This window comes from Oncorhynchus mykiss, chromosome 16 (assembly GCF_057628025.1).
Source record: "Oncorhynchus mykiss isolate SJ-2025 chromosome 16, ASM5762802v1, whole genome shotgun sequence".
NCBI classification, from domain to species: domain Eukaryota; kingdom Metazoa; phylum Chordata; class Actinopteri; order Salmoniformes; family Salmonidae; genus Oncorhynchus; species Oncorhynchus mykiss.
The window spans coordinates 47133689-47161029 of NC_143037.1; the positions used below are offsets into that span (position 1 = coordinate 47133689).

Below are 27341 nucleotides of genomic sequence, written 5' to 3' on the forward strand. Positions count from 1 at the left end.
CATGGATCTCCTTTGAGAATGCTTACCAAATTTAAACACTGATGATGAGGCAGAGGCACCATAAGGAGGTGATCCAGAGTGGGCTGTTGCTGCTGGGGGGGCTGTCTTTGCTGTGGGTGGGAAGAATGTGTTACTATTTTAGCTCGCAGAGGTACACTAGAGGTGGGGGGGGGGGGGGGGGGGGTGTATGTTCCAGGCAGCAGATCCATTTACAGGGATCTGTTACTTACGTTTCTGTCTGTACTTGAAGAACTTCAGGCTCTGAAAAAGAAAAACCGAGACTGCTGGCTTTAGATAAGACATAGCTGGAGAGTGGGGTAAGTTAAGACAAAGGGGGAAGTTGAGCCGCCCATGTTTCTAGGAAACCATACACAAAATGAAGTCTGCGAAGGAAGAAACCACATTGAAAAAGTGGCAAGCAAGTTATGTCGAAAAAAAACAGATTTTCACCAAGTCAAAGGAATTTGGGGTTAAATGCTTCATGATGCTTGTATCTCAACCAAAGGAGATCATTTAAATATTGTTCTGTATATCAGTCGGGGTCTCCATAAACTTCAATATGAGTTCTTAAAGCTAGCATGGAAGTGCATCATTTTATCTGTGTGGGCTAAAAAAAAATCCTTGACGTAAGTTGAGCCAATGGCAAGTTACGAAAATGTAAGTGTTTTCTTCCCAGGCATAATACAAGGCATTGTTGCTAGGATACGAGGTAACAACAAGGCCTGGAATATGTTAAGGTTTTCAAAAAAAGTACTAAGTGTTAAGCCTAAAAGGATTAACAGACAAAAAAGCGATTGTGATTATGTTGAATTGTGTTTGGGAAACAAAGATAGACATGGTTCTATAAAGGTAGTGGTGTTTCATTCAGTACAGAAATGTGTAGGAGGCTCAACTTACCCTGTCCCTCGTCTCAACTTACCCCATACCCGAGGTAAGTTGTGCCAAGAGACCACTTTATGGACCAGCTATGTTTTAAAAACGGTCATTTTGACATGAATTCGGATTATTTCTAGGGATATGCAACATCCTGAAACATATGTACATTTCTTTGTTTGAGAGAATACCATATTTCCCTTGACAGAGATGAACGTAGAAAATGGCTCAATTTACCCCCATACTCAAATAACATCACAGTATAGAAGCACCAGATCCTCCATTTTTTTTAACTAATAGATCAAGTCTGTCAGTTACTGTGACTCTATGTACATAGCCATTACCTTTGTTCTAGACATGCCCTTCCCACTGTCCTTGTCTGATTTGTTGTCAGCAGTACCAGAGCTGGTTGAGATGCTGTTGACCACCGGCTGCTGGTGCTCCATCTCAGCTAAGAAACAGTCATCAGATGTTTCACAGTTAGGGAGCCATTTAAAAAATGTTTAAAAAGTTCAATTCAATATCATCAAGAGTCATCACTATGTGGGAATAGGGCGGATGGTTGGATTACTGTGATTTGAATCCTCTTAACAAGGAGAGAGATCAGATTTACATGGGCCTGTGGTGTAGTTAAGTGAGACAGAGTTGATAGTTGTAATTGGGGGGGTCTACGTTCTGAGCATTGCAACTCACCACTTCCTGCTGTCGCCAAGGCCACAACGGCTGGAGCAACCAGATGAACAGTCGCCAGGTGCTCTGCACAGGAAACAGACAGAGAATAATCAACAGATTTTGTCTCAAACATCAGATAGCTCAATACCACCCTCCAGTGGCTTGAAAGAGTACCTCCAATCTTTACACTGACATTATGGCTCATCATCTTGACTTCTATTTTGGTAGGTGCAGCTTCTGCATAAATGACTCTATTCAATGATCCCTATTAGGGCATTTTATTGTGTAAGGGAGTAGAGCCCAGAGCAACGACTTTAAGTTGACGGAAGTTGACTTAAGTCTTTGTCAACTCCAAACAGACCGATTGCAGAAGAAGGAAACCACACCAAAAAAGACAGATGGCTTTTCTCAGCCAATACCGTGAAAATAGCTTACCTTGCCGTGAACTCTTTGCCCGGACACTCTGAGTGAACAATTTACAGTGTTGTGTTAATGTACTAAAGTATAAACAACAACTGGAACATCTGAGTCATAGCATGAATCACAAGGAAGACAAAAAATGCTTAGTGATTTTTATATCTCTAAGGGGCATTTAGGAAAGATGTGTTAATCTATGGCACAAAGGGGTAGGTGGCAGCATCCTGTTCTAGACGTAACCATTAAATACACATGACTGGTAGAGTAAGAGACTGTGAGTCGCTACTGTCAGGTAGTGTGACCAGAGCCATATATTTCGAGAGTTGGGCCGTTGAGGTTTCTGCATTATGATGCATTTACATGACTACAACATTCTATGGCAGCCATGTTGGCTCCCCATTAACATTCTATGGGGACTATTTAAATTCTGCAAAGTAACTGAATGTCTAGAATTAGAACAATATTCTAAATTCTAAAAATAAAAGGCCCAACTCTCTAAATATGGGTATATGAGACCACAGAAATGTAATTGCAAGAACCATCCCCCATTGGAGTTGAATTATTTCTATTATTTCTATTTCTAGCTACAGCATGTCCGCTACCTTGCTCCGATTCATGATTCCATCCAGGAATCTTTTGGGTTGGGAGTTCCCCGACCACTCTGAGGACGTACCGATCCTCTGCTGTGTGGTTGTGGTCTGGCTGCTCAGACTCTGCAGGCAGGGGGCGCTGTTTTGATCAAATGCAACTGCCCAAACAGTAGAACGTCAGATTAGTACACAGTAGATTCATTACGTCGATTGAGACAGAGTTTACACACAGAGCCGTTTACATGTTTATGAATTCTGCCCGGATTGTTAACATCGAGAGCAGCACTCACGTGATGATTGCGAAGGTGGTGGTGATGAAGAGATGTGCTCACCGTCCTGAAGGACCACCATGAAGGATTCTGGGGTTCTCTCAGGTAGAGGCGGAGTCAGTCTCTCTGATCATTCACAAGAAAGCAAACAAGTCAGTGAGGACCCCTCATTATAGGAAAAAGTTACATTGAAAGCATAAAATGGGTGTCACTTTTGCTTACCTGGAGGTGAGAGAGTAGGGACCAGGGGAGGGGGAGGGGGAGGAGGAAGGTTTATAGATGTACAGGGAGCAGGAACCGAAGATACAACTAGGGGAGGCACTGTAACCGGGGGTGACACTGTAACCTGGGGTGATACTGTAATGGGAAAAGGCCAGAGACATAGATTAAAATCACATGGCGTTTTGTGACTATCCGTGTAATATATATATATATATATTTTTTATGAACAATCAATAAAAAAAAGACCTCTTTATTATTCTGAGAAAAAATACATCTTTGACAAATGTACCTGAGAGTGTTGTCATTTTAACTTTTAAGCTCCTGCTCCTCGTCCAAGATCTCTTCTCCACCAGAGCTGGTGTGTCCCCTAAACGGCCACACCATTCCGAGGATGTTCCAATCCTGCTGTCCTTTGGCCTGTCCTGGACCATCTTCTCTACAGGGACTGAGAGGAGAGGGAAGACAGGAGTGCTCCTACCGGCATCGTTGGCCAACACAAAGGACTCTGGCGTTCTCTCTGGCAGTGGGGGGATGGGCGACAGGGGACTCCCTATGGGGGAGTGCTTATCAAGAAGAGTTTATCAAGAGTACTCACCATTCCTCCGCTCACCATTCCTCCGCTCACCATTCCTCCGCTCACCATTCCGCCACTCAACATTCCGCCACTCACCATTCCTCCACTCACCATTCCGCCACTCACCATTCCGCCACTCACCATTCCTCCACTCACCATTCCCCCCCCTGAGGGCCTCAGCTTCAGCATTAAAAGGGAGGATGATTTCTAACATCTTAGGTTTAGAGATGTTATCCGAGCGCTCTGAGGGGCACAGGAAGATCTTTTTTTTTAGCCCTCCAAATATTTTGTTGGAATATGTTAATCCCACATTTTAAACAGGAAGCATGTCACCTGCACCAGCAGCCAGTACATATGATTCAGCAGTTCTCTCGGGTAATGGAGGTGGACTGTCTTCATCTGAAGAAACTGCACCCGGGGCAGCGTTGGTGGTGGTGAGGGCTGGCAGCTCCATCCGCTGGCTGTTAAGGGTCAGGCTGGGTCCGTTGAAACAGGGGTTCTCTGTCCACTGGCTCAGTGGAGCCTGCTCCTCCTCATCATCAGACCCTTTGCGATCCTGAGCAGCCAGGGGTGAGTCAGGCCCAAAGTAGGGGTCCTCCATGGTGAGACAGAGGGAGTTGGAGAATAAGTTCACAGGAAGCACTGGTATTTCCAGTGGGGTGATCTCTCTATCCATCTCCACCTTCTCTTGCTCCATGGCTATCTGAGAGAACTCCTGAGGCTTGAGTGCCTGAGGGGTTATGATGGGGATACTGGGGCTGGGCTCTTGCCTCAGGTCCTGGCTGGTGGGCAGGTTAGCAGGCTGTGTGTTGTGGAAATAAGGTCTCTGGTAATTAGGCTGTGTCGGTAGCGGGTATGGTGGTCTCTGATTGACGGCCATGTTATTGGGCTGTTTCTTGCGGGGTTGTGGTTTCTGGTTCACAGTCTGTGTTTGTAGGGAGTATGGGCTCTGCTGTTCCCTCTGGCTGTCCCTAGCTCTCAGAGCATTGAGGATGGCTGAGGGGGAGCACTTAGCCGCGTCACACAGTGGGTCAACATGCACTTCTGGGGCAAAGAAGGCCACTGGTATGCCATGATTGGATATCCCACCAGGCTCCTCGCTCTCTGTGTGCCTGGAACAAAATAGGAGTTATCCAGACATTTTATTGAAGTAAGGCCACTGGAGGCATTTTTCTCTATGCGTGAGAACCCTAATTGGCTATTGTGATATGCAGTGCATTCGGAAAGTATTCAGACCCCTTAACCTTTTCCACATTTTGTTACATTACAGCCTTATTCTAAAATTGATTGTTTATTTTCTTCCTCACAATACCCCATAATGACAAATACCCAATACCCTTCACCCCAGTCTGAGGTTCTGAGCATTCTGGAGCAGGTTTTCATCAAGGATCTCTCTGTACTTTGCTCCGTTCATCTTTCCCTCGACCCTGACTAGTCTCCCAGTCCCTGCTCCTGAAAAACATCCCCACAGCATGATGCTGCCACCACCATGATTCACTGTAGGAATTGTGCCCGGTTTCCTCCAGAAGCTTGGCATTCAGGCCAAAGAATTCATTCTTGGTTTCACCAGACCAGAGAATCTTGTTTCTCATGGTCTGAGAGTACTTTAGGTGCCTTTTGGCAAACTCCAAGTGGGCTGTCATGTGCCTTTTACTGAGGAGTGGCTTCCATCTGGCCACCACGATAAAGGCCTGATTGGTGGAGTTCTGCAGAGATGGTTGTCCTTCTAGAAGGTTCTCCCATCTCCACAGAGGAACTTGTGGGGTTCTTGGTCACCTCCCTGACCATGGCCCTTATCCCCAGATTGCTAATTTTGGCCTTGTGGCCAGCTCTAGAAAGAGTCTTGGTGGATCCAAACTTCTTCCATTTTAGAATGATGGAAGCTACTGTGGTCTTGGGGACTGTAAATGCTGCTGCCTTGACACAATCCTGTCTCAAAGCTCTACGGACAATTCCTTTGACTTCATGGCTTGGTTGTTGCACTGACATGCACTGTCAACTGTGGGACCTTATATAGACAGGTGTGTGTGTTTCAAAATAATGTACAATCAATTGAATTCACTACAGGTGGAATCCAATCAAGTTGTAGAAACATCTCAGGGATGATCAATGGAAACAAAATGCACCTGAGCTCAATATCGAGTCTCATAGCAAAGGGTCTGAATACCTACAGTTGAAGTCAGAAGTTTACATACACCTTAGCCAATTACATTTAAACTCAGTTTTTCACAATTCCTGACATTTAATCCTAGTAAAAATTCCCTGTCTTAGGTCAGTTAGGATCACCACTTTATTTTAAGAATGTAAAATGTCAGAATAATAGTAACGAGAATGATTTATTTCAGCTTTTATTTTGTTCGTCACATGCCCAGTGGGTCAGAAGTTTACATACACTCCATTAGTATTTTGTAGCATTGCCTTTAAATTGTTTAACTTTGGTCAAACGTTTCGGGTAGCCTTCCACAAGCTTCCCACAATAAGTTGGGTGAATTTTGGCTCATTCCTCCAGACAGAGCAGGTATAACTGAGTCAGGTTTGTAGGCCTCCTTGCTCGCACATGCTTTTTCAGTTCTGCCCACAAATGTTCTATAGGATTGAGGTCAGGGCTTTGTGATGGCCACTCCAATACCTTGACTTTGTTGTCCTTAAGCCATTTTGCCACAACTTTGGAAGTATGCTTGGGGGTCATTGTCCATTTGGAAGACCCATTAGCGACCAAGCTTTAACTTCCTGACTGATGTCTTGAGATGTTGCTTCAATACATCCACACAATTTCCTCCCTCATGATGCTGTCTATTTTGTGAAGTGCACCAGTCCCTCCTGCAGCAAAGCACCCCCACAACATGATGCTGCCACCCCCGTGCTTCACGGTTGGGATGGTGTTCTTTGGCTTGCAAGCCTCCCCCTTTTTCATCCAAACATAGCGATGGTCATTATGGCCAAACAGTTCTATTTTTGTTTCATTAGACCAGAGGACATTTCTCCCAAAAGTACGACCTTTGTCCCCATGTGCAGTTGCAAACCGTAGTCTGGCTTTTTTATGGAGGTTTTGGAGCAGTGGCTTCTTCCTTGCTGAGGGGCCTTTCAGGTTATGTCGATATAGGACTCGTTTTACAGTGGATATAGATACTTTTGTACCTGTTTCCTCCAGCATCTTCACAAGGTCATTTGCTGTTGTTCTGGGATAGATTTGCACTTTTCGCACCAAAGTACATTCATCTCTAGGAGACAGAACGCGTCTCCTTCCTGAGCGGTATGACAGCTGCGTGGTCCCATGGTGTTTATACTTGCGTACTATTGTTTGTACAGATGAACGTGGTACCTTCAGGAGTTTGGAAATTGTTCCCAAGGATGAACCAGACTTGTGGAGGTCTACAATTTGTTTTCTGAGGTCTTGGTTGATTTATTTAGATTTTCCCATGATGTCAAGCAAGGAGGCACTGAGTTTGAAGGCAGGCCTTGAAGTACATCCACAGGTAAACCTCCATTTGACTCAAATTATGTCAATTAGCCTATCAGAAGCTTCTAAAGCTATGACATTTTCTGGAATTTTCCAAGCTGTTTAAAGGCACAGTCAACTTAGTGTATGTAAACTTTTGACCCACTGGAATTGTGATACAGTGAATTATAAGTGAAATAATCTGTCTGTAAATAATTGTTGGAAAAAATTACTTGTGTCATGCACAAAGTAGAAGTCCTAACTGACTTGCTAAAACTATAGTTTGTTAGCAAGACATTTGTGGAGTGGCTGAAAAAACGGTTTTAATGACTCCAACCTAAGTGTATGTAATCTGACGACTTCAACTGTATGTAAATACGTTTTTTTTTTTTTTTTTTGCAAACTTTCTAACAACCTGTTGTTGCTTTGTCATTATGGGGTATTTTGTGTAGATTGATGAAGACATTTTTTATTTAATCCATTTTAGGATATTGCTGTAACTTAACAAAATGTGGAAAAGGTCAAGGGGTCTGAATATTTTCTGAATGCACTGTACATACAAAAGTATGTGGACACCCCTTTCAAATGAGTGGATTTGACTATTTCAGCCACACCCGTTGCTGACAGGAGTATAAAATCGAGCACACAACCACGCAATCTCCATAGCATAACATTGGCACTAGAATGGCCTTACTGAAGAGCTCAGTGAATTTCAAAGTGGTACTGTCATAGGATGCCACCTTTCCAATAAGTCAGTTTAAAAATTTCTGCCCAGCTAGAGCTGTTCCGGTCAACTGTAAGTGCTGTTATTGTGAAATGGAAACATCTCGGAGAAACAACGGCTCAGCTGTGAAGTGGTAGGCCACACAAGCTCACAGAACGGGACCAGCGAGTGCTGAAGCGGGTAGCGTGTAAAAATGCTCTGTCCTCAGTTGCAACACTCACTACCAAGATCCAAACTGCCTCTGGAAGCAAAGTTAGCACAATAACTGTTCGTCGGGAGCTTCATGAAATGGGTTTCCGAAGATCACCATGTGCAATGACAAGCATTGGCTAGAGTGGTGTGAAGCTGGCCGCCATTGGGCTCATGAGCAGTGGAAACACCATCTGGCGGATGCCAGGAGAATGCTACCTGTAAGGTTTGGTGGAGGAGGAAGTTCCAGTAAAGGGAAATTTTAACGTTATATCATACTATTACATTCTATATGATTCTTTGCTTCCATCTTTGTGGAAACAGTTTGATGAAGGCCTTTCTCCTGTTCCAGAATGACAATGCCCTTGTGCACAAAGCAAGGTCCATACAGAAATGGTTTGTCGCGATCAGTGTGGAAGAACATGACTGGCCTGCACAGAGCCCTGACCTCAACCAAGTTGTTCGTCGAGCAAGTGAGCACATACTTTTGGTCATGTAGTGTATTTTGCTATAGAGATATGCTTCAAGGTTTACAGTAATGCACCATGAAAAAAACTTGAATTGTCAGATCTATGGTTGATGGGGGAAAAGTCTTTACTGTGCGGTACCTGTGTTCTGCCTGTGGTTCCATTTTAGGCTGGGGATCGGGTTCTGGTTCCTGTTCAGCTTCAGACTCCTCACTGAGGTCAGAGAGCTCACTGTCACTGGCTGTAGGGGGTGAGGGGGCCGCTGGCACCTAAACAGTTTAACAAAATTGCACGCTTAATCACTCCCCCTCTGAGAAAGTATTTACATAAAATACAGATCACTGGTCATAGTCTGTGTCTGTTTTGCTGTGTTCCTCTGCCTGTGGTTTAACTGTTGCTACCACATGACCAAACAGCCAGTCTGGTTCCCCTAGCAAGAGTCATTGTGCGCAGAATCTTGGATCTACAAATCACCTTTCATCCCACTATAACTACTACGAACAAAATCAGTGATTCTGCACCTCGCCTTGCTCAAACACGCTGTCTGTCTCACCTCCTCTGTACAGGAAGGGGGGACTGGTGCCATGGACTGCAGGTACTTCTCAAACAGGAACTTGATGGTTCTGTATAGTAGCTCGTACTGTTCCTGTAGTTAAACACAAAACCAGTTCTGTTAGTGTTCAATCGATCCCTTATCAGTTACCACGGCAAGATACTATTGTGAAGCCTTCCAACAAAATAGTAATGAGAGATTGCACGTGGGGAGATGCAACGTTAGAGATTGCTCTAAATATGTGGCTCTACTTGTTACAGATTAAGGCTTCGAGTGGGTTGGCATCAGATAATGTTGAGCTACAGCCTTGCGATAATAGCTCAGATAGAGGCATGTCACACTGTTTGTATGTGCTGTATGTGATTACGCTAAAATAGCACTATGAAGTGAAAACACACACTAAAAGAAGCCTGTCACAACGGATGTGTTTATACACGTGGTTATACGTAAAAACCCTACGAAGAACTCGAAGCGAGAACACTACCTTGGTCTGAACCACAGAAGGCCTCTGTGTTCTCATGTCTTTGACCAGGTCATAGATGTTGAATTCTTCTGTGAGCAGCTGGAAATGAACACAAAAGGCGTCGGTAGCGATCGGTAAGGTGACACACACAGTTACAGAAATGGTATCTTTCAGTACAGCACGACATCGACACAGTAGTCTTTTGGTCCTCTGCTCACACTCTGGTTCGGAGAAGATGTTACTGTATAGGGTAGGGCAGGTACCATTATCTCACCTGTGTTTTCACCAGGTTCCAGGTGTAGTCGATGGCACACAGTGCTCCTGTTCTTCCACAGCCAGCACTGCGGTGACAAACAGGAAGAAAACAAGGTTAACGTAAAACACAGTACATTAATTAAGAACCACAAACAAGTACACTATACATTCGTTGTTGACAGTACCAACTAGCGTGATGAAAAGCCTTGCTGAGCTATTAATGTGTAACAGCGCTTTAGCACCCCAGCCTGCAAACTGCAGTGTGTGTGAGTGTACACAGTGTGAGCAGTCACTGCACTGCAGGCTGCTATTAACGCCCTGGCTGTCAACTCTGTCAGCTCTGATCTGGCACATACATTCTGCTGCCTGTCCCTGCAGGCCTGGTCCTTCCTGCTCCTGGCCCACATAGCCTAACTGACAGATAGACTGTCAGACTCTACTCAACAGCCCAGGCACAGTTGAAGTCGTCAGTTTACATACACTTAGGTTGGAGTCATTAAAACTCGTTTTTCAACCACTCCACAAATTTCTTGTTAACAAACTATAGTTTTGGCAAGTTGGTTAGGACATCTACTTTGTGCATGACACAAGTCATTTTTCCAACAATTGTTTACAGACAGAATAGTTCACTTATAATTCACTGTATCACAATTCCAGTCGGTCAGAAGTTTACATACACTAAGTTGACTGTGACTTTAAACAGCTTGGAAAATTCCAGAAAATGTTGTCATGGCTTTAGAAGCTTCTGATAGGCTAATTGACATAATTTGAGTCAATTGGAGGTGTACTTGTGGATGTACTTCAAGGCCTACCTTCAAACTCAGTGCCTCTTTGCTTGACATCATGGGAAAATCAAAAGAAATCAGCCAAGACCTCAGAAAACAAATTGTAGACCTCCACAAGTCTGGTTCATCCTTGGGAACAATTTCCAAACGCCTGAAAGTACCACGTTCATTTGTACAAACAATAGTACGCAAGTATAAATACCATGGGACCACGCAGCTGTCATACCGCTCAGGAAGGAGACACGTTCTGTCTCCTAGAGATGAACGTTCTTTGATGCGAAAAGTGAAAATCAATCCCAGAACAACAGCAAATGACCTTGTGAAGATGCTGGAGGAAACGGGTACAAAAGTATCTATATCCACAGTAAAACGAGTCTATATCGACATAACCTGAAAGGCCCCTCAGCAAGGAAGAAGCCACTGCTCCAAAACTGCCATAAAAAAAGCCAGACTACGGTTTGCAACTGCACAATGGGGACAAAGATCGTACTTTGAGAAATGTCCTCTGGTCTGATGAAACAAAAATAGAATTGTTTTGCCATAATGACCATTGTTATTTTTGGACGAAAAAGGGGGAGGCTTGCAAGCCAAAGAACACCATCCCGACCGTGAAGCACGGGGGTGGCAGCATCATGTCAGCATCATGTTGTGGGGGTGCTTTGCTGCAGGAGGGACTGGTGCACTTCACAAAATAGATGGCATCATGAGGCAGGAAATTGTGTGGTTGTATTGAAGCAACATCTCAAGACATCGGTCAGGAAGTTAAAGCTTGGTTGCAAATGGGTCTTACAAATGGACAATGACCCCAAGCATACTTCCAAAGTTGTAGCAAAATGGCTTAAGGACAACAAAGTCAAGGTATTGGAGTGGCCATCACAAAGCCCTGACCTCAATCCTATAGAAAATTTGTGGGCAGAACTGAAAAACCTGACTCAGTTACACCAGCTCTATCAGGAAGAATGGGCCAAAATTCACCCAACTTATTGTGGGAAGCTTGTGGAAGGCTACCCGGAATGTTTGACCCAAGTTAAACAATTTAAAGGCAATGCTACCAAATACTAATTGAGTGTACTTAAACTTCTGACCCTCTGGGAATGTGATGAAAGAAATAAAAGCTGAAATAAATAATTCTCGTTACTATTATTCTGACATTTCACGTTCTTAAAATAAAGTGGTGATCCTAACTGACCTAAGACAGGGAATTTTTACTAGGATTAAATGTCAGGAATTGTGGAAAAACTGAGTTTAAATGTACTTGGCTAAGGTGTATGTAAACTTCCGACTTCAACTGTAGGTGATATGAGGGCAGCCCAGTCTCCCGTGGAGAGTGAACTGTTCCAAGGAAAACGTGTGTAAGCAGATCTGTCATTTCATACGGTAATACTTTCCTATCCTCAATCCTGCCTGTGGGTTAACTGACTGAGTAGAGAGGAGAGCGTGGGTCTTATGGCACGGGCATGCCTGATGCCTATGACTGAACATTCCGTTCCTGGTGGTTCATCTATCTGTGATGCCTCCTGTAAACCACGCCTGGATGTCAGCCTGGCACACGGACACTTCTATACACTGACTACTGAAGTGTAATGCCATCTGACTGGGGTAAATCATCTCTCGCAATTGGCCCTAATACGGGTTGCTAAAGAGGGTCAATCATAGTCTTATTATAGAGAACAGAGAGAGGGGATAACATGTCTTGTGGAAAACTCTTGATGCATTTGAGGATTTATCTGTTGAGTCTTCTTTCTGGAGTGTCATGCAACACTTGACTCAAGCCTATGACAAACACGTTGTGCAACTTTCAAAGAGGAGGCCTGTCACCACCGATGGAATTTCCGTGTGTCACTGTGGTCATAGTATGGAAAAAAGCGCTGTTCTCTCTCTCGTGTCTTACTCACGAAAGTCAGTCAACAGAGTTATTAAAGGAGGACAGGGTTGAAAAACACATCACCACCACTAGGCCCTCAGATAAGCAACGGACTTACACTCGGTTACCTTTTCACTGGCTTAGCATGCAGTGCTAAGTACTTTTGAGTTCATGTGTTAGCTGTAACCATGGCCAGAGACAGTCAGAGAAAAGGAAAAGATATACGAGTGTTTGTTGTAACACCCACTGTCGCCTGACGGCCATCCGCCCACAAACACTTCCTGTCTGTGTTTCTAAGAGAAGAGGGAGGTGCCTGAGCATAAAGGGGTCTACAACAGGAGGCCCACAAGAATGTGTTCCACCTACGTAACAATTACCATTTCATGAGAAAGGACCCCACAGCATCATAGATAGAGATATATGACTGCCTAGCATTAGATGCAAAGGGAACCTAACTTTCCGTGCTTTGCGATGGTTTATTGACTCTCCGTATCAGACAATGATTCATACACACAGTACACAGTTAACTTAAAGTAGGGGGGTTGGAGAGCTGACCTGCAGTGGATACAGATGGGTACATCCTCATGGGCCTGGTAAGCTCTCATCTCCTGCAGGAGCTCCAGGATGGGAGGGATGGTGTCTGGGACCCCGTGGTCCGGCCAGTTGATATAGTGCAGCTGTCTCAGGGTACGACTCCACTAAGGGACAAACAACAAAGTTCAATGTTAACACAGACAGGGAGACACACCAGGAGACCTGTGTACTCACACGGGGCTTCCTGTTTACCCCTACCTCATGTGATGTTAGTTTTGAGGGGATTTATTGCTGACATGCTCGGCACCAAAGTATACTACAATTCCACCCACAAAATATTCCATCACAACTTTGCGTTAAGCATTTATGTCCTCAGATTCTATCCATGATAGTTTCTAATTAAAGCTGCATTTCAGTTTATAGTAAGGGTATAAACAGTACTTACATTGCGGTAGGTCACTCTTAGGTTCCTGCTCACATAGTCTCCTTTACTCTCCTCTGAGTCCTGTACACAAACACACAGAGTTGGCAGTTTAGCATTATTTTCACACAGAAAACCTGCAGAGGCTAGTCTTTTTAACCTGAGAATGACATTAGTATACTACATTTACTTGACACAAGTGATTATCAATGTTTAGGCATATTTCAGGCATGTTTGAGGAGAACCCCAGAAATTAGAATCCCATAGCAAAAATGACTAAGCACATCAACATATTTTTTAAGGGCCTGTATCTGGATTTTCAAAGGTTGCATTCATCTACCATTCTTGACAACTGATCACTGCAGTGTAGATAACCTAGTTATGGTTAAGAGGCCATTTGACCAACCAAATCAGGAAGTGGTCAGAGAGCGAGAAAGAGAGAGGAAGTAGCCTACTACTCACGCAGTAAATAGTAAACGGGTCACACACAAAAGGTTCCTCTTGTTTCTTTGGCCAGTAGCGCTCACACTTTTTCTACAAAAGAGTAACACAAACAGTCTTCAATGCGCATAAAGCCACAACACCGACCATTTTAATAACACAGTATTTGACTATGAAATGCAGTGTAAGCAGTGGTGTAAAGTACTTAAGTAAAAATACTTTAAAGTACTACTTAAGTAGTTTTTGGGGTATCTGTACTTTACTTTACTATTTATATTTTTGACAACTTTTACTTTTACTTCACGACATTCCTAAAGAAAATAATGTACTTTTTTTTTACCCCATACAGTTTCCCTGACACCCAAATGTACTCATTACATGTTGAACGCTTAGCAGGACAGAAAATTGTTAAATTCACACACTTATCAAGACAACATCCCTGGTCATCCTACTGCCTCTGATCTGGTTCACTCACTAAACACAAATGCTTAGTTTGTAAATGATGTCTGAGTATTGGAGTGTGTCCCAGGCTATCCGTAAATAAAAAAAACACAAGAAAATTGTGTCGTTTGCTTAATGTAAGGATTTTTTTTATTATTCATACTTTTACTTTTGATACTGAAGTATATTTTAGCAATCACATGTACTTTTGATTTTTAGGTATATTAAAACCAAATACTGTTAGACTTTTACGCCAGTAGAATTTTACTGGGTGACTTTCACTTTTACTTTAGTCATTTTCTATTAAGGTATCTTTTACTCAAGTATGACAATTGAGTACTTTTTCCACCACTGAGTGTAATAATACAGAAGTGTATAGTGTACATGAGCATAGAGAGTGACTTACCCTGCCCATCTCAAACTCCCTGCAAACCATCACTATGACCTGTTAGAAGACAAGATCACCATCAGTCCATCAGTATACCAACCCCACCAGAGAAAGAGAGACAGGGGGAGAGAGAGAGAGAGACACACACAGAGACAGAGTTGTACCTCTGTGTCGTACTCCCAGAGCATCCTCCAGAAGTCCAGCACGGTGTGGGGAAGAGGGCCCTGGGTGGCAATGTAGGCCCTGGCCCCTGACACTCCCTGGGGGTACGCAGAGCACAGTGTCACACACTTGTCCACCTGGGACTCTGCTGCAAATACTCTTCTATTGTACAGTCTAGTATACCAGGACAAAGTCCCATCACCCTACCTTGATGAAGCTGGCATTGATGTAGTCATTATCGTTCTTGGAGGTGGTGAGGGACAGTTTCACTCTGCTGTGGTCAACTGAAGGGAAATGAGGACGCTATTGTAGTGAGATGTAGTAGTGAAAGGTTATAGTGAGGACTGCATAAATATACCACTTCAAACCACTGCATTAGACTGTAACGGTAAAAGCTGACTTACAGGGAACAATGTCCTTGTATCGGTTCTTCTTCACGTTCTCCTGCTTATCTGCTATCTTTGTGGGGTAGGTTTTGTCAGTGCGGTACTTGGTGGACTGGCGTTTGAGCCTCTGCAACAGAGGGAAGTGAGGCAAATATTAGAGAACCCAACACGTATGTTTGCATGTGAAGGAGGGAAGGGTTTATCCCAGTCTGGCTAACGCTTCGATCTATGTGGCTAAATGTGAGGGTGTCTAATTACCTTGTTCCTCTGGGGAACTGGAAGCAAGTAGCCATAGACAATGAGGTTGCCGTTGTCACAGTTCCCATGTCTGAGTCTAGTACCTGCCCACCATGGTTTGCATTTACAGTTCTCTTCAGTGTTAATTGAGAGGAGAGACAGTTGAACTGCAATAAGTTGTCACTCCTCCCCAGAGCTAAATTCAGTGTTATAGTCACACCCTGTACACTCTGTGGGTAACACTGTGACACCACTACTACGTCCAAAGCTTTTTATCAGCTCTGGCATGGCTCAAACGTACAGACATTAGCTTACTGGAAACAGCCCTAGCCATAGACTAAGAGAGAACTTCCAGTCATCAGTGACTCCATTCCAATTAGTAGTGAATGAGTGGCACTCCAAATAAAGCCCCAGAGTGCCCCTTCCTGGTCCTCTGTATCTCAAACACACTGGTCTTTTTGTTCAGGCCCAGTTCTCACAGACGGCCCGAACACAAGGCTGATGCAGAGCAGGCCGGGAGCAGACATCTGCACCCTGCAGACCATAGAGCTCTTTTTGTTCCACAAGGAAGTGATGTGAGCTCTGTTCCCCCGGGTGGTCAGGACGGCAGGGGCATGACACAAGCAGGGCGGCGTGCGGAGAGAGAGGAGAGGAGAGTAGGCCCAACACCCTCAGTCACAGAGGTGTCACTCCTCACCATGGCGATGGTCCACAGGTGATGCCATCCATGGGAACAGGACCATGGGGTGTCCCGAGGCGGCGTTGGTCAGACTTACTTACTTACATTCTGTCAACAAACTATCTGTTGATAGGAAACTGCTTGCTAAGATTACGGTTAGGTTTAGAATAAGGGTAAGGGTTCGGGTTAGAGCTAGGGTTAGTAGTTAGTTGAAATGTTACTAATAGCGGGTCGAGCGTCCACAGATGGACTATCCAAACAGTTTTACCACAGAGTTTTAGTTGAAGTGCACCGGTGATTGATGTCACCGTGTATACGCTGCTTCACTTGGCCTTATTAACAGGCTTCTGTCATATCCATTTGCATTTGTAGCGCAAGAGTCCGTCAGTCACTGTGTGTGTGCGTGTCTGTGTGTGTGTGTGTCTGTGCGCGCGTGTGTTCGCGTATATGTGTATTTGTCTGCGTGTGTGTGTTTAAGCGCGCGTGTGTGTATGTGTGCAGGGTGGGTGGTGGTGGGGGGCTCGTTCTACATCAATAACATTACATTTGCCTGTAGATCTCCTTCCTTGTATGGGGGCCTTTAGAAACAGGCAGCAGTGCAGTAAGAGGAAGCTAATAAGCAGTCGTTGGGGATTGACTGACAACCCATACAGAAATAGCACAACATACAGTAAATAGTATGTCTCTCCTCTGAGCATGACATTCTTTTGTACAATTCTTCTTGGGACATTGACAGAGTTCTGTCCAGTGGAATGAAACAGTTTGGCTTCACACAACAGCTCTCTATGTCCGCCCACACTCACATCCAAACAAATACACACACACAGTGCTCTCTAAGCTTAGACATCACAGCAGAGGTAAAGACCGCACCACTCCAACGCCAACAGAGTTAATCCACTTGTTGATGAAGTGAGACAGCTCGGAACCCGTCCCGTGTCTGAGAGAGGAGCCCCCCTGTAACAGAATGATCAAATAAAGAGAATAACTCACCAAGAACTCCCCGGTGAAGCCACTCTCCGCCTCCTCCACCTCAGCCTCCTTGCTCTCCACTTGAGCCAGGAAGCCCCTCAGTATCCAGGCTTGCTGCTCCATGGCTGGCCTGTTGGGGCTTGGCATGTGCTGCTGCTGCTGCCTGGCATGTCAGGACACACAGGGCCACGGGGCCATGAAGGGGGGGGCCGCTGTCTGGGACCTGGGGGTGTCTCTGCTCCAAGGGGCTGGGGTACTACCCTACAGCGGTTAGTATCACACTGAGGATGAAGAACTATGCTAAAAGGCACAAGGCACTTCTGTCAGAGCTGTCTTCAGTTTCGAGGAAACAGCAGCAGCAGCGAGTTAACAGGCTCTGTGGTCAGATTAAAAATATCACCGCGCCCCCTAGTCTCTCTCTCACTGGGTCCTAGAGCGAGCCCTGTTCAGGAAGCACCTCAGCACGGTGTGTGTGAGGGAAAGAGAGAGAGGCAGACATAGACACAGAGAGATAGAAACGAAGATAGACATAGATGTACTGACACATGTACGCACACACATGCTTGAACAGCTGTTCCAGCCCAGCCCTAGAGTGTGCTGGAGGCGGTCCAGCCTGTTGAACCACATTCAGAACACACAGTTAAGAGTAGAGAGGGAGGGCCAGGAGGGAGGGGCGGGGCGGGGCGGGGTGGAGGTTGGCTCAGATCATGTATGACGGTTAACTCCCTCCCTCTTTCTCTCTGGCATTCCCCTTCACAGTCCAGCTGGTCCACTGACCTTCAGGCACTGAGCACAGGGACAGCGCATCACCATTTAGGATTCAGAACTCCTGAAAGAGCACTCAATCCATGTTAATCCCATACAATACCATTGAACTATCAGGCAGAATTGTAGAGATGATATGGTGCAAGGATAAAGCTGTCTAAACAGTTCCGATTGGGACTACTGTAAGAGAGAGAGAGAAAGAGCTGGCATCAAAGTTCCAGAACCAGTTGTACTCATACTGGCAGTATCATGTCTTCTATAAAAAAAAATACCTTAGTACAATGACTTACTTGGTACATTCACTTTCTCTCCTCTGAGATAGCTTGTCTTAACAGTTGTTAAAACATCTGCATCATGCCTATTCTATTTTGGTGCTTGGGTGTAACCTATCACAGTAGGCTGTGAGAGGAGGCCGGCTCTTAATAATGGCTGGGATGGAGTAAATGGAATGGTATCCAACCCATGGAAACCACTCGTTTGGCGTTTTTGATACCATTACATGTATTCCATTCTAGCAATTAAAATGAGCCCGTCCTCCGCAATTAAGGTACCACATACCGCCTGTGATCTCTATGTGTGTTGCCACCAGATAGAGAGACAACTGTCAGAAGAAGCTTAACTGCACAGCTGACACGGGTCATGTCTACTGTCATGACTACACTACAGCACACCAAACATTAGGAACCCAATCGAACATCTCTGGAGAGACCTGAAAATAGCTGTGCAGGGACACTCCCCATCCAACCTGACAGAGCTTGAGAGGATCTGCAGAGAAGAATGGGAGAAACTCCCCAAATACAGGTGTGCCAAGCTTGTAGTGTCATACCCAAGAAGACCTGAAGCTGTAATCGCAGCCAAAGGTGCGTCAACAAAGTACCGAGTAAAGGGTCTGAAAACATATGTAAAAGTGATATTTCTGTTTAATAAAAAATAAAAAAATGTTTTAGAATAAGACTCTAACGTAACAAAATGGCGAGAAAGTTAAGGGGTCTGAATACTTTTAGAAAGCACAGGAAAATAACTTTGAAAGTTTCTTCAAGTGCTGTTGCAAAAACTATCAAGCGCTATGATGAAACTGGTTCTCATGGGGACCGACACAGGCAAGGAAGACCCAGAGTTACCTCTGTTGCAGAGGATAAGTTCATTAGAGTCACCAGCCCAAAAAATTGCAGCCGAGGTAAATGGTTCTCAGAGTTCAAGTAACAGACACACATCAACTATTCAGAGGAGACTGCGTGAATCAGGCCTTCATGGTCGAATTGCTGCAAGAAACCACGACTAAAGGACACCAATAAGAAGAAGAGACTTGCTTGGGCCAAGAAAAAGTAGCAATGGACATTAGACCGGTTGAAATCTGTCCTTTGGTCTGATGAGTCCAAATTTGAGATTTTTGGTTCCAACAGCCTTGTCTATGTGAAAGATTAAGATGGGCAAAAGAACACAGACCCTGGACAGAGGAATTCTGCCTAGAAGGCCAGCATCCCGGAGTTGCCTCTTCACTGTTGACGTTGAGGCTGGTGTTTTGCGGGGACAATTTATTGAAGCTGCCAGTTAAGGACTTGTGAGACATCTGTTTCTCAATCTAGACACTCTAATGTACTTGTCCGCTTGCTCGGTTGTGCACCGGGGCCTCCCACTCCTCTTTCTATTCTGGTTAGAGCCAGTTTGCGCTGTTCTATGAAGGGAGTAGTACACAGAGTTGTACGAGATCTTCAGTTTCTTGGTAATTTCTCGCATGGAATAGCCTTCATTTCTCAGAACAAGAATAGACTGATGAGTTTCAGAAGAAAGCCTTTGTTTCTGGCCGTTTTGAGCCTGTAATCGAACCCACAAATGCTGATGCTCCAGATACTCGACTAGTCTAAAGAAGGCCAGTTTTATTGCTTCTTTAATCAGTGCAAGTGTTCAGCTGTGCTAACATAATTTCAAAAGGGTTTTCTAATGATCAATTAGCCTTTTAAAATGATGAACTTGGATTAGCTAACACAACGTGCCATTGGAACACAGGAGCGATGGTTGCTAATAATGGGCCTCTGTACGCCTATGTAGATATTCCATTAAAAATCTGCCGTTTCCAGCTACAGTAGCCATTTGCAACATTAACAATGTCTACACTGTATTTCTGATCAATTTGATGTTATTTTAATGGACAAAAAAATGTGCTTTTCTTTCAATAACAAGGACATTTCTAAGTGACCCCAAACTTTTGAATGGTAGCATACATATTGCAAATATGAAAATAGAAAACAATATTTCAGACCAAATGCTTGCATGTCAAGCTTAGATTTACGTTTGTGATATCCACCTATCTGCAAGAATGACCAATGGCATAACACCTTATTGATATGAAAATTCAACCAACCAATCGGAACACATAACATCTAATACATACAGTGGGGCAAAAAAGTATTTAGTCAGCCACCAATTGTGCAAGTTCTCCCACTTAAAAAGATGAGAGACGCCTGTAATTTTCATCATAGGTACACTTCAACTATGACAGACAAAATGAGAATATAAATCTAGAAAATCACATTGTAGGATTTTTAATTAATTTATTTGCAAATGATGGTGGAAAATAAGTATTTGGTCAATAACAAAAGTGTATCTTAATACTTTGTTATATACCCTTTGTTGGCAATGACAGAGGTCAAACGTTTTCAAAATCTCACAATACATGGCCCCATTCATTCTTTCCTTTACACGGATCAGTCGTCCTGGTCCCTTTGCAGAAAAACAGCCCCAAAGCATGATGTTTCCACCCCCATGCTTCACAGTAGGTATGGCGTTCTTTGGATGCAACTCAGCATTCTTTGTCCTCCAAACACGACGAGTTGAGTTTTTACTAAAATGTTCTATTTTGGTTTCATCTGACCATATGACATTCTCCCAATCTTCTTCTGGATCATCCAAATGCTCTCCAGCAAACTTCAGACGGGCCTGGACATGTACTGGCTTAAGCAGGGGGACACGTCTGGCACTGCAGGATTTGAGTCCCTGGCGGCGTAGTGTGTTACTGATGGTAGGCTTTGTTACTTTGGTCCCAGCTCTCTGCAGGTCATTCACTAGGTCCCCCCGTGTGGTTCTGGGATTTTTGCTCACCGTTCTTGTGATCATTTTGACCCCACGGGGTGAGATCTTGCATGGAGCCCCAGATCGAGGGAGATTATCAGTGGTCTTGTACGTCTTCCGTTTCCTAATAATGGCTCCCACAGTTGATTTCTTCAAACCAAGCTGCTTACCTATTGCAGATTCAGTCTTCCCAGCCTGGTGCAAGTCTACAATTTTGTTTCTGGTGTCCTTTGACAGCTCTTTGGTCTTGGCCATAGTGGAGTTTGGAGTGTGACTGTTTGAGGTTGTGAACAGGTGTCTTTTATACTGATAACAAGTTCAAACAGGTGCCATTAATACAGGTAACAAGTGGAGGACAGAGGAGCCTCTTAAAGAAGAAGTTACAGGTCTGTGAGAGCCAGAAATCTTGCTTGTTTGTAGGTGACCAAATACTTATTTTCCACCATAATTTGCAAATAAATTCATTAAAAATCCTACAATGTGATCTTCTGGAATTTTTAGTTGAAGTGTACCTATGATGAAAATTACAGGCCTCTGTCATCTTTTTAAGTGGGAGAACTTGCACAATTGGTGGCTGACTAAATACTTTTTTGCCCCACTGTATTTCTGCAGTGTCAAGTGGAAACATACCCAACCCTGTTGCATTCTCATCTGCTGAATTCCACTTGCACACTATAAACAAAATGAGGAATGCAATACCCTGCACATCAAAACACCCACATACAATCAGTACAAGACAAAAAAATGTTGGTCGGTCCCACGTTCTTAGCACGCAATCAGGACATCAAGTTTGTGACTCTACAAATTTCTTGAATGCATTTGCTCTTTGTTTTGGTTTCAGATTATTTTGTGGCCAATAGGAATTAATAGTAAATAATGTATTGTGGCCTTTTGGAGTCGATAAGAGTAGATTGTATTTCTGAACATTTCTACATGAATGTGGATGCTACCATGATTACAGATAACCCTGAATGAATCGTGAATAATGATGAGTGAGAAAGCTACAGTTTCACAAATAACATATCCCCAAGACATGCTAACCTCTCACCCTTACTGTGACAGTGGAGGTTGAGAGGGGGGGGGGGGGGGAGTTGCTGTCCTGGCACCACACTGCTAAGTCTCTGACCTCCTCTCTGTAATCGTAATGATACATGGGACGTACAGTATATAGCGCTTTTCAAGGACTCAAAGTCGCTTTGCGATTGTAGAAATTAAAAGAAAAACAAAAAGAGGATTTTAAAGAAAACATCAGACCAAACAAAAACATGAATAAACAGAGGGGTCAAAGGGAAAGAATGTGTTGGATCAGTGTATAGGGAAGGTAGGGCTGGGATTTAGATATGAAACCGGTTTAGGGTAAGGGGAGGGATTGAGGTTAGGATATAAATCCAGTTCAGGGTAAGGGGAAGGATAAAAGTGTTGGTTAGTTGCTGCTCAGCATGGGGAAGAGAGGAGTGGTGAAGGGGGAGGGGGCGGGTAGTCCACCTGGGGCAGGACCGTCGGGAAGTCCAGGATCCAATTGCAGAGGCAGGTGTTCAGTCCCAGGATCCTCAGTTTGGTGATGAGCTTGGAAGGGACTATGGTGTTGAACGGTGAGCTATAGTCTGTGAACAGCATTCTTACATACAGTTGACATACACCTTAGCCAAATACATTTAAACTCGGTTTTTCACAATTCCTGACATTTAATCCTAGTAAAAATCTCCTGTCTTAGGGCAGTTAGGATCACCGCTTTCTTTTAAGAATGTGAAATGTCTGAATAATAGTTACGAGAATGATTTATTTCACTTTTTATTTATTTCATCACATTCCCAGTGGGTCAGATGTGTATATACACTCAATTAGTACTTTGTAGCATTGCCTTTAAATTGTTTAACTTGGGTCAAACATTTCGGGTAGCCTTCCACAAGCTTCCCACAATAAGTTGGGTGGATTTTGGCCCATTCCTCCTGACAGAGCTGGTGTAACTGAGTCAGGTTTGTAGGCCTCCTTGCTCGCACACACTTTTTCTGTTCTGCCCACACATTTTCTATAGGATTGAGGTCAGGGCATTGTGATGGCCACTCCAATACCTTGACTTTGTTGTCCATACTTTGGAAGTATGCTTGGGGTCATTGTCCATTTGGAAGACCCAAGACCCATCTTGAGATGTTGCTTCAATATATCCACATAATTGTCCTCCTCGTGATGCCATATATTTTGTGAAGTGCACCAGTCCCTCCTGCAGCAAAGCACCCCCACAACATGATGCTGCCACCCCCGTGCTTCACGGTTGGGATGATATTCTTCGGCTTGCAAGCCTCCCCCTTTTTCCTCCAAACTTAACGATGGTCATTATGGTCAAACAGTTCTATTTTTGTTTCATTAGACCAGAGGACATTTCTCCCAAAAGTATGATCTTTGTTCCCATGTGCAGTTGCAACCCGTAGTCTGGCTTTTTTATGGAGGTTTTGGAGCAGTGGCTTCTTCCTTGCTGAGCGGCCTTTCAGGTTATGTCGATATAGGACTCGTTTTACTGTGGATATAGATACTTTTATACCTGTTTCCTCCAGCATCTTCACAAGGTCCTTTACTGTTGTTCTGGGATTGATTTGCACTTTTCGCACCAAAGTACGTTCATCTCTAGGAGACAGAACGCGTCTCCTTCCTGAGCGATATGACGGCTGCATGGTCCCATGGTGTTTATACTTGCGTACTATTGTTTGTACAGATGAACGTGGTACCTTCAGGTGTTTGGAAATTGTTCCCAAGGATAAACCAGACTTGTGGAGGCCTTTCTGAGGTCTTGGCTTATTTCTTTTGATTTTCCCATAATGTCAAGCAAAAAGGCACTGAGTTTGGTAGGCCTTGAAATACATCCACAGGTACACATCCAATTGACTCAAATGATGTCAATTAGCCTATCAGAAGCTTCTAAAGCCATGACATCATTTTCTGAAATTTTCCAAGCTGTTTAAAGGCACAGTCAACTTAGTGTATGTACATTTATGACCCACTGGAATTGTTATACAGTGAATTATAAGTGTAATAAACCTGTCTGTAAACAATTGTTGGAAAAATGACTTGTGTCATGCACAAAGTAGATGTCCTAACTGACTTGTCAAAACTATAGTTTGTTAACAAGAAATTTGTGGAGTGGTTGAAAAATGAGTTTTAATGACTCAACCTAAGTGTATGTAAACTTCCGACTTCAACTGTAGTTATTTCCCCTCTTCTCCAGGTGGGATAGGGCAGTGTGGATTGCAGTTGAGATTGCATCATCTGTGGATATGTTGGGGCGGTACGCGAATTGGAGTGGGTCCAGGGTGTTCGGGATGATAGTGTTTATGTGTCATGACCAGCCTTTCAAAGCACTTCATAATTACAGATGTGAGTGTCTACAAGGCGATAGTCGTTTAGGCAGGTTACCTTGGAGTTTATGGGAAAAGGGACAATGGTGATCAGCTTGAAACATGTTGGGATTAAGGACTGGGACAACGAGAGATTACAACTGTTCGTGAAGACACTTGCCAGCTGGTCTGGTTATACTTTGAGAAAGCGCCCTGGTATTCCGTTTGGCCCGGTGACCTTGTTTAAACAGGTTGTAAGTGGTAGCTCTAGCTTATAGCCCAGCACGGATATTGCCTATAATCCATGGTTTTTGGTTGGGATACATTCTTATAGTCACTGTGGGGACAACATCATCCATGCACTTATTGATGAAGCCTGTGACCGTTGTAGTAAACTCCAGTCTGTACTAGGAAAACAGTCTTGTCGTCTTGCGTCTGCTTCAGGCCAGAGAAGCTATGACTGTAGTGACAGACTAAGGACAAGCATAGCCACACCTCTGAAGACAAGTACTGGCCAATTTACTGACACATCACTCTGGACCCAGGAACCTGTCTTCACCTAGCAACCAAACAGACCAGAACCTTGTTTCCCGATAGCAATGGAACTTAGGCCTACGAGTGTTTTACGATGCATCTTTCCTACAACAGACGAAGATGTAACATATGTTTCCCAAAACACCACGCAGAGAGAACGTTCACTAAGTGTTTCGTTGAGGCACGTGTCGATCCTGATGGGATCAAAAGAAAGGCAACGCTGCTCTTGGATCAGCAAATCCCATTCAGATCTTACCTTGATAACATGATAATTATTTCACAATACTGATGACGGCTAAGCTCCTAGGAAGATATCACCTATGGCTGCAAATATTGGGGAGTCTTGTTCTATTCTATTCTAATGCTTACCCTATCATAAACCACTAAATCAAGATTTGTCACATCTGTTGTGGAAAATCTTACTCAGGGACACTCAAAGTCAATCTTAAAGGAATCATTGTTTATTATCAGTTAACTGGAGAGGTTCCAACAAACTTGATGCACCATAGTGAACATCTGTAAGGAGCTCCATCGAGGGGCAGTCCCGTTAGATCTCTTATATAGAGACAAGTTATAGTTGCATGATTTAGCTTATTAATTCATCATTAACGTTTGCTTCATTCATGTGACCGACCAATACTGGGTCATGCGTGTGACAGACCAATACCTCACAAGGATTCTTGTCTCTAAGCTGAGACCTTGAAACAGAGAGATCTTTCATTCTCAAAACAAGCATATGGGCGTACTGCCAAATTGCAGATACTGATAGTGAGGATTTGTTCAATCAGTCACTTGCATGAACACAGAAAACGGTTATTAGAAAAGCACAAACATTCAGTGGTTGCTCAACAAAAAGTTTTGCGATTATGCTGTGGGACTTACAGGTAATTTATGGTTTAGTACGGTACACTGCGTCACCACTTCATTGCTCCAGACCAGTGCAAGGAGAGTTAGAGCACTGATTATACTTTTAGGTCCCAAGGTGGGTTGTGCCGTGGTGGAGATCTTTGTGGGCTATACTCGGCCTTGTCTCAGGATGGTAAGTTGGTGGTTGAAGATATCCCTCTAGTGGTGTGGGGGCTGTGGTTTGGCAAAGTGGGTGTGGTTATGTCCTTCCTGTTTGGCCCTGTTCGGGGGTATCATTGGATGGGGCCACAGTGTCTCCTGACCCCTCCTGTCTCAGCCTCCAGTATTTATGCTGCAGTAGTTTATGTGTCGGGGGAGTAGGGTCAGTTTGTTATATCTGGAGTACTTCTCCTGTCTTATCCGGTGTCCTGTGTGAATTTAAGTATGCTCTCTCTAATTCTCTCTTTCTTTCTCTCTCTCGGAGGACCTGAGCCCTAAGACCATGCCTCAGGACTACCTGGCATGATAACTCCTTGCTGTCCCCAGTCCACTTGGCCGTGCTGCTGCTCCAGTTTCAACTGTTCTGCCTGCGGCTATGGAATCCTGACCTGTTCACCGGACGTGCTACCTGTCCCAGACCTGCTGTTTTCAACTCTCTAGAGACAGCAGGAGTGGTATAGTTACTCTTAATGATGGGCTATGAAAAGCCAACTGACATTTACTCCTGAGGTGCTGACTTGCTGCACTCTCGACAACTACTGTGATTATTATTATTTGACCATGCTGGTCATTTATGAACATTTGAACATCTTGGCCATGTTCTGTTATAATCTCCACCTGGGACAGCCAGAAGAGGACTGGCCACCCCTCATAGCCTGGTTCCTCTCTAGGTTTCTTCCTAGGTTTTGGCCTTTTCTAGGCAGTTTTTCCTAGGCACCGTGCTTCTACACCTGCATTTCTTGCTGTTTGGGGTTTTAGGCTGGGTTTCTGTACAGCACTTTGAAATATCAGCTGATGTAAAAATGTTTTAAAAGGTGCTACTTTGTCTCTAACTAACAATGAATGGGCGACATAAACCAAATAGAAACTGATAATTGTGCACTTACCTACTAAAACTGTTGTTCCACTAAGGTTTTTATTCTAAGAGAAACAGTACTGTGGTACTGTAGCCTACTCTACTATGTTGTGGCGCAGTGGTCTAAGACAGTGCATTGCAAACTGTGTTGCTACAGATGCTGGTTCAGTACCTGTGCCGGCTGCAACAGGGAGACCCATGAGGGAATGGTGGGCTTTTGGTTTCTCTCCCTCTAAAAACAGAAATAAATCATTCTAAATAACAAACTGGCTTTATTTACAAATTAGTAACTACTGTATGTCTCACCCCATGTTCAAGAATAGCCTTTTTCTCGCTCACTTTAGGTTATTTGAAACGAAATCATCTCCAAAATATAGTTATTTTTTAAACCATAGAAAGTTGGTTGTAATTTCAGTTTAATCCACCAGAAAAGATAGAACAAATAATACAACAACTATTGTGGTCCATAATATACTCATTGATAAAATGCCCCTTATATAAATTTAGAATCATCCAATCCTCTAAATGTAATTATTGGCAGGGAGTCACGTCAGACATTTTTGTTGTTGTTGTTAGATATACTGTAGGCCTAACATAGGCGACATGAGTCTCACTAGTGTTGAGTAATGGGCTTTTAAAACTGGTGTAGGTCTTATTATTTTTCATGTGTATGCAGCATTTATGTGTTGGAGTCACTTTTGATTCTTAA

General features: G+C 43.8%; 1 protein-coding gene across 11 annotated transcripts in view; it reads right to left on the minus strand.

Annotated features, from left to right (window-relative positions):
• Positions 1–18094, minus strand: part of LOC110492085 (tyrosine-protein phosphatase non-receptor type 22) — a 19280-nt gene extending 1186 nt beyond the window's left edge. The window contains exons 1-23 of one of the 11 annotated variants that reach the window (XM_090202978.1): positions 17036–18094; positions 15148–15256; positions 14951–15027; positions 14746–14841; positions 14600–14638; positions 13774–13845; positions 13336–13395; positions 12912–13054; positions 9727–9793; positions 9474–9551; positions 8990–9082; positions 8578–8705; positions 3951–4729; positions 3774–3860; positions 3333–3593; positions 3044–3178; positions 2885–2947; positions 2565–2710; positions 1981–2008; positions 1567–1629; positions 1218–1324; positions 231–261; positions 27–110 (exon numbers count right to left, since the gene is read on the minus strand). In XM_090202978.1, coding sequence (XP_090059104.1) covers positions 27–110; positions 231–261; positions 1218–1324; positions 1567–1629; positions 1981–2008; positions 2565–2710; positions 2885–2947; positions 3044–3178; positions 3333–3593; positions 3774–3860; positions 3951–4729; positions 8578–8705; positions 8990–9082; positions 9474–9551; positions 9727–9793; positions 12912–13054; positions 13336–13395; positions 13774–13845; positions 14600–14638; positions 14746–14841; positions 14951–15027; positions 15148–15256; positions 17036–17161 — 2872 coding nt within the window. In that variant the 5' untranslated portion in view covers positions 17162–18094. Of the gene's footprint in view, positions 1–26; positions 111–230; positions 262–1217; positions 1325–1566; positions 1630–1980; positions 2009–2564; positions 2711–2842; positions 2948–3043; positions 3179–3332; positions 3594–3713; positions 3861–3950; positions 4730–8577; positions 8706–8989; positions 9083–9473; positions 9552–9726; positions 9794–12911; positions 13055–13335; positions 13396–13773; positions 13846–14599; positions 14639–14745; positions 14842–14950; positions 15047–15147; positions 15257–17035 lie in introns of all 11 variants that reach the window. The other 10 variants (XM_021566091.3, XM_021566093.3, XM_021566090.3 and 7 more) reach the window with 10 other exon arrangements.
• Between the last annotated feature and the right edge of the window lie 9247 nt (positions 18095–27341).